Source organism: Meles meles, chromosome 7 (assembly GCF_922984935.1).
Source record: "Meles meles chromosome 7, mMelMel3.1 paternal haplotype, whole genome shotgun sequence".
In the NCBI taxonomy this organism is placed as follows: domain Eukaryota; kingdom Metazoa; phylum Chordata; class Mammalia; order Carnivora; family Mustelidae; genus Meles; species Meles meles.
In genome coordinates, this window is record NC_060072.1 from 89,714,037 (window position 1) to 89,720,811 (window position 6,775).

The window sequence follows — 6,775 nt, forward strand, 5'->3', positions numbered from 1 at the left end:
ATTCAGAAAGCAAGAGAAATCAGAGACAAGAGAGGAGACATGGCCTGAGAGAGGGCAATGCAGCTGTAGACAGGGACAACGTGGGACCAAGAGCCGATGGCAGGACTTAGTGCTTGTAGCTCTTCCTGCTGGAGGATGAGGTGGTGGTGTACTTGATGGTGGAACTGCTGCCTCCAGAGGAGCTGAAGCCACCCCCCATGCCTCTGCCACTGCTGGAACTGAAGCCAGCTCCAAGGCTGTGGCCGCTGCCATAGGAGTAGCCGCTGCCTCCGCCCAGGCCTGAGCCACCGCCCATACCGCTGGCACTGCCATAGCCACCAGCGCTGCCATAGCCGCCAGACACGGTGGACTGCACCACAGCTGTGAAGGAGAGAGGGACAAAGACACACACGACATAGTGAGCTCATTCTGCCAGCCTCAGTCCAGTCAGAGGAGCACAAGGGCAAGGGAAGGAGGTGAGCAAAGGTACTTACAGATGTTGACTTGTCCAACGCCTTCGCCACTCAGCCTAGGAAGGGAGAAGACACGGGGGATATGAGAACTCAGAGAGTTACCAATGGACCAGAGTGGGAAGCCTCGATGTGAGGCTAGCCCATGGGGAAGCTGCCTTGGTAATGGTTCTCTGAGAGTAGCCACTATGGCCATAACTAGGGTGCCTTTAAATTGTGCTCATGGCCCGACATCCTAAACCTGGATCCAGGATGTTTGAGGTGTTTGTATGATGAGTTACCCACCTGCACTCCTCGCCCTCCAGCAGCTTCCTGTAGGTGGCAATCTCCACATCCAGGGCCAGTTTAACATTCATCAGCTCCTGGTACTCCTTCAGCAACCTGGCCATGTCCTGCTTGGCCTTCTGCAGGGCATCCTCCAGATCAGCCAGCTTGTTCTTGGCATCCTTGAGGGCCATCTCCCCACGCTGCTCAGCATCAGCAATGGCGGACTGCAGGTTAGCACACTAGAGCAGGAACACAGGCAGGATGAACTTGAGATTTATTCCTCCAGAGGAGACCAAACATACTTCTTTCTAGTGAGGAAGAGTTCCAGAGTCCAATATAACAGAAAGGGACTTCTTCCTCTTTCTGCCCAGTATTTCTCTTTTCTGCGCAAATGAGTTAGTCTGGGAGCCACATGAGAAAACCTGTGCCCTTTATTAACCTCCCTGCACTATACTGGACAAATACCAGCAGATTTGGAAGAAATGGACCTTCTCATTTCTTTTGAGTGCTGTCTTCAAAGGCAGGCTGGAACCTCTCTGTTGACCTCATGCAGATGCCACACTAAGATATAAAATTACACTAATATATAAAATTAGGAGCATCCTCACTTAAGCAGATGAGTTTCACATCTAGCTGTGGAGATCTTGACTTCCTCACTCCTAAGGGATTCTATCACACTTGGACAATACTGATCTTCACCCTTGGTCCTTGCTCAACTTTCTTTTTCCATTGAATCTTGAGCAGATTTGAAACAATCTTACCCTCCTTCTGGCCTCCTTTTTTCTTTCCTGACTTGTTTCTTATATTCCTAAAACAACCACTCTCCTTAAGTAGCCTCTTTAAAAGTCCCAAGACTATATTTTTACATCTGACTAACTGGGATTATTCTTGTGATGTGACTGTATCATTCTGCAGAGTTGGCATCCACGTGCTCCGATCTGTGGGAATTCTCAAGGGTGGGAGCTGTGTGTCCTCCTCTCTCTCTGCTGTTCCCTCATTTCCCAGCATTTCCCAAATGGTGGCTGATGACCACCCGGTGGTGTAGCAAGGAAAGGATGTTTTTCCTCTCCAGAGCCCCCACCATACCTGCTTCTTGACATGGTCGATCTCGGATCTCAGCCTCTGGATCATGCGGTTGATCTCAGCAATCTCCTGCTTGGTGTTGCGCAGGTCATCCCCGTGTCTGCCTGCTGTGAGCTGCAGCTCCTCATACTGAAATCCAGGGAAAGAGAGAGAGAGAAGATGCTTTATGTGGGCTTTCACATCCCAACAGTGGCTTGCCTTCCAAAGGTGGCATTTAACACATTTGGACCATGAAGCCAATGACTTCTCCACAAGGGTTTTTAGGGAAAGGGATGTGGTCCAAGGTCATTGGATACCGTACATTGATCACAGACCCTCTCTCTAATGGACCACTGTCTGCCTAGTTCATTTGTGGACCAACAATGTTCTGTTTCTGAGAGCCAGGATCAGGGAGAGGACAAAAGCAAAGAACACTAGGTCTTTATCTAGTGACTTGGGTTCTTGGCTTATCAAATTTGGACATAAATTTTGTAAATGCCTGGTCTAAGAGGACAGGGTACCCATCTTATGAGAAAATATCAGCTTCCTTATAGCAGATTTCCCAACAAAGTCTGCAGCCTCGCTAGTGATCAGGTAGGGGACACAGGCATTCCTGTGTCCAGCTGTCAACTCAAGGCTCACCTTGCTCTGGTACCAGGACTCAGCCTCAGCCCGACTCCTCTGAGCAATCTCCTCATATTGGGCTTTGACTTCAGCGATGATGCTGTCCAGGTCCAGGTTACGGTTGTTGTCCATGGACAGGACCACGGAAGTGTCTGAGACGTGGGTTTGCATCTGAGAGAGTTCCTGCAGAGCAGAAGACAGTCAGATCGTCTTTTCCTGTGGCACTGACTGAGGTATCCAACCCCAAGATCTTCCACCCTTTGCAGAGCCCCATCACAACAAATAAAAGAAGAGTGGAGATGCTTACTGCGTCATACAGGGCTCTGGTGAAGTTGATCTCATCTGTGAGAGCATCTACCTTGGCTTGCAGTTCAACCTTATTCATGTAAGCAGCATCCACATCCTGGGGAATAAGCGAACAACTTGGAGTCAGCTGAGCCCTCCTTCCCAGTCTCAACGCCTTTGAGTCTCCCCTTCTATTTCCCTCTTGGATGTGTGCAGAGACCCAGAGTCCTCCCCCTCTACAAAGGAACATGATCCCCTGATCTTCATCAGCGCACCTTCTTCAGAGTCACAAATTCATTCTCTGCTGCTGTGCGCTTGTTGATTTCATCTTCATATCTAGAATTAGAACAAGGTAAGACATAATTGAGTGAGAGCTGGGGATAATACAAGATCAGCCTGGGATCCCAACTTTCCACAAAACAGATATGTCCAAATTGAGCTTTCCTGACACTGAGCCACACACACACACACACACACACACACACACACTGAGCCCCCCCCCCCCCCCCCACACACACACACAAAGTTGTGTGTGTTGGTGTTCCCTCAGTTCCTCATATCTTTCCTCTCCCCACCCACCTCTATGGCCCATTTGTTCTTGGGGGTTGTTTTGGGGCAATGATTGTGATTTTCATTTCCATGGACCTGTTTCCCTACGGAGCCATGCCCATATCTGGACCTGGTCACCTGGCAGTCTTCACACGTCTGCTTCCGGGAACTGAAGCCCCCTTTATCCTTGAACTCACTTGTTCTTGAAGTCCTCCACTGTGTCCTGCATGTTCCTCAGCTCTGAGTCCAGGCGGCCTCTCTCCCCCAGGATGCTGTCCAGCTGTCTCCTGAGGTTGTTGATGTACTGTTCAAACAAGGGCTCCAGGTTCTGCCTCACGGTCTTGGTGCCCTGCTCCTGGAGCAGAGTCCACTTGGTGTCCAGGACCTTGTTCTGTTGCTCCAAGAACCGCACCTGGAGGAAGACAAGGTGATTATTTGCCAGACAAAGCAAAGGAGAAAGAGATAGGCATTGTCAGGTGCCCAGGCACGCCTGGGGTGTCACCCAGCACCTGGGCTACTACACAGCATATACAGAGGCTCAGGCTGACAGCGTTAGACCCACAAACCTATTTCCTTCCCGCTCCAGTGATCCTGTGTGAAATTCTTCCATGGACATATGAGATCTTCTCACTAGGTAAGTTATGCCGCCTATCAGTGATGTTTAACAGTTCTTCTCTTTTCATTGAAAAACACAATCATAAATTTCCCCATTATGCTGCACAGTTTTTTAAAGAAATCATACTTCATTTAAAGGCATATTAAGTGTGGAGAATCTAACAATTAAATCCGATGTAGCTAATGATTGGATTCCAATAACTTCTGTTTTAGTTCATGGTTGCCCTCTATAAGAAACACCTTAATGGTCATGCTCTGGTTCTACACAGTTAGTATTTCTATGGCTATATAAATGTTTCTAGGTCTTTTTCTTCTAAGCCAGGCAGAAGTCCTTTTCTTTTCTTTTTCTCACTCTTTCCTCATGCCCAGAGACCTCGAGGAGATTTCTGCTGGTGTTATTTTCTAATCTCTAGGAATCTTCAGAAGGGAAAGCTAACCCATTCCATTCTCTCACTGCCTTCTTTTGCTTCATGCTTATCAAAAGTAGAGTATTCTTCCCTGGGAATGATGAAGGCCACTTAAGAGACCCAGTAGTTTTAAATGATTTCCATCACCTTCTGCCTGTTGTGAACATGGGCCCCACCTGGCATCCCAGGGGAGAGCGAGTCCCAGTCCCCTTCTCCCTCCCTTCCTCCTGAGTCTCCTTCTGGTAGGACATTCGTTACTTGTCTAGTTTGGGGACTCTGGAATCCCAGTGGAGGCAGGTGCTCGTGGCTCACCTTGTCAATGAAGGAGGCAAACTTGTTGTTGAGGGTCTTGATCTGTTCCCGCTCCTCAGTCCTCACCCTCTGGATGGTGGGGTCGATTTGCAGGTTCAGAGGAGTGAGGAGATTCTGGTTGACGGTGACCTCTTGGATGCCTCCAGGAGGGCACACAGGGAAGCCAGAGCCCCCATAGCCACCAGCAAAGCCAGGTCCACCACCGAGCCCAAAGCCACCACCAGCTGCACCACCAAAACCAAATCCACTTGCGGCTCCGCCTCCATAGCCAAAGCCACCTCCGACTCTGCCACCATATCCGCCACCGATGGCACAGCTGCCCCCTCCGATGGAGATCCTCTTGGAGCCACCCAGGCCATAGAGGCTCCTGCTGCCAAAGCCGGCTCCTCCACACGCTCCACCGAAGCCGCCACTGCCCCTGGAGCGGGACACAGAGACACTGCTGAAGCCAGAGCGGCAGACCCCTGGGACTCTGGCCGAGCTGGCGCTGAAGCCACGGTGGCTGATGCTTTGGCTCCTCATGGTAGATTTGCTAGTCATGGTTCCTGAAGAGGAGAAGGCTGAAGAAAGCGTGAGAGGCTGAAGGGTAGGACTGAGAGGAGCAGATCTGTGAGATGAACCTCGCGGCAGCAGTTTATATATGGTGGAAATGGGTTGGGCTCCGTCCTGGAAGGTGAGCTTGCAGATTGGGAAGGGTTGGGCTTTACAAACACTGATGTCACATCTGGATTATTAGAAAAGTTATGAAATATGAAGATTGCATTTTTGGCTTCCTTTAGTCAGGGAAAAATATCTCCTGTCTTCCAGCTTTGACTTGATCTCAGTACAATGAGACCATTCTTAATTCACTGAGCTAGGAGTTAGTCACTGTCTCAGACAAAGGATCTGCATGTTATGCTTGTGCATCAGAACATACTAAGTGCTCTCTTCTCTACCTGTGTTGTACCCAGCAGAGATAGGAGATAGAAATATTCTATTGCATATGGCATCATAAAAATATTCTTGTTTTTTTCATAATTAGTAAAATTAAATATGACTTTTTTCCTTTTGTGTAAAAATTTACCCACATAGAGTAGTCAAATAACAAGATATTCAGTTCCTATGTTCTTATCAACTGGCTTTATAAAGCCAGTATCTTATGGTCCATCTTACAGCTTCCCTATTCCCACCCTATTCCTTAGCAACTGTAAATTATTTGAAAACGAATACCAGAGATCATTTTGTCTCTTTGGTATGTCACTTCATATTTATGACTAAATGAGAGACTCTTTAGAAAAATATAACTAAAATATCATTTTCATATCTTAGAAGTTTATATATTCATTAATATTACCAAGTATCTATTCAATTTTCAAATAGTCCTGTCAGGATTATTTATGTTTTATATTTTGGTTTTCCATATCAGGACCCAAGTAAGCTCTATACATGTTGTACATGGGTGATATGTATTTTAGATCATATTTCTCAAATATTTTTAGTCATTAGATCTCTTTCATAATTTTCTTACAGTTTATTTGTTAAAGAAACCAGGTTATTTGTCCCATTCTTTGTTTCATTCTTGAAGTTTTCTAACCGCATATACAGGGTGTCTCACTTAACACCCTACTGTGTTCTTTTTATATCCCATAAAGTGATAGTTAAAACCAAAAACTTAATACATTATATATTTAAACGTTCCAGAGGTAGATGTAGTACACTGCCTATTTATATTGAATATTATTACTTGCACAATTATTTGTATATTCAAAAATTGAAGAAGTCATAGATGTTCAAGAAACAAATACATGCTCCAGGCCATTGTCCAGCCAGCCAATATATGGATGCAAGCAGCGTTCCCAGTTTCTGTGTATCTTTGTAGTAACCTCATTTGGATATGTTTCTGTGTTTTTCCTGGCATATGTGGTGTGTATGTGTGTGTGTGTGTGTGTGTGTGTGTGTGTTTATGAGAGAGAGATGGAGAGAGATATTGGGCAGAAGTGTATATGTAGAGAGTGTGCCCCTACTGTTTAAAAAGTATATATTGTATGCATACTTATGTATATATAAAACCCACCCATATATTCTCTTTCAGCTACACCTGTGTTGTATTTATTGGTGTTTTCTCTTCCGTCTCCTTCAGTGCTCTATGATGGCTGCTTCCTGCCTTCTTGCTCCCCTCCGCTCTCCCTGCCTCCCCTTCTGTATCCATTACTGTACATTCAGCAG

At 46.6% G+C, this 6,775-nt stretch overlaps 1 protein-coding gene across 2 annotated transcripts; it reads right to left on the bottom strand.

The window, feature by feature from the left end:
• On the bottom strand, positions 1–5,110 carry LOC123946281 (keratin, type II cytoskeletal 6A). Of its 2 annotated transcripts, none has more exons than XM_046011749.1 (9): positions 4,571–5,110; positions 3,434–3,648; positions 2,963–3,023; positions 2,710–2,805; positions 2,421–2,585; positions 1,803–1,928; positions 735–955; positions 474–508; positions 1–360 (listed from the first exon to the last, which is right to left on the bottom strand). In XM_046011749.1, the coding sequence occupies exons 1-9, from the start codon at positions 5,108–5,110 to the stop codon at positions 107–109; spliced, it is 1,713 nt and encodes a 570-aa protein (XP_045867705.1). In that variant the 3' UTR covers positions 1–106. The 2 variants fall into 2 exon arrangements, with proteins under 2 accessions (XP_045867705.1, XP_045867704.1); XM_046011748.1 differs by having other exon boundaries at positions 1–377; positions 455–508.
• Between the last annotated feature and the right edge of the window lie 1,665 nt (positions 5,111–6,775).

Bases quoted from the DNA above. Each gene is read 5' to 3' on its own strand.
- LOC123946281 (XM_046011748.1), bottom strand. From the start codon at position 5,110: ATGACTAGCAAATCTACCATGAGGAGCCAAAGCATCAGCCACCGTGGC. The intron at 2,806-2,962 runs GTGCGCTGATGA...CTTATTCCCCAG, and splicing joins AATTTGTGACTCTGAAGAAG to GATGTGGATGCTGCTTACAT. The intron at 1,929-2,420 runs GTGAGCCTTGAG...CCTGGATTTCAG, and splicing joins AGTCCTGGTACCAGAGCAAG to TATGAGGAGCTGCAGCTCAC.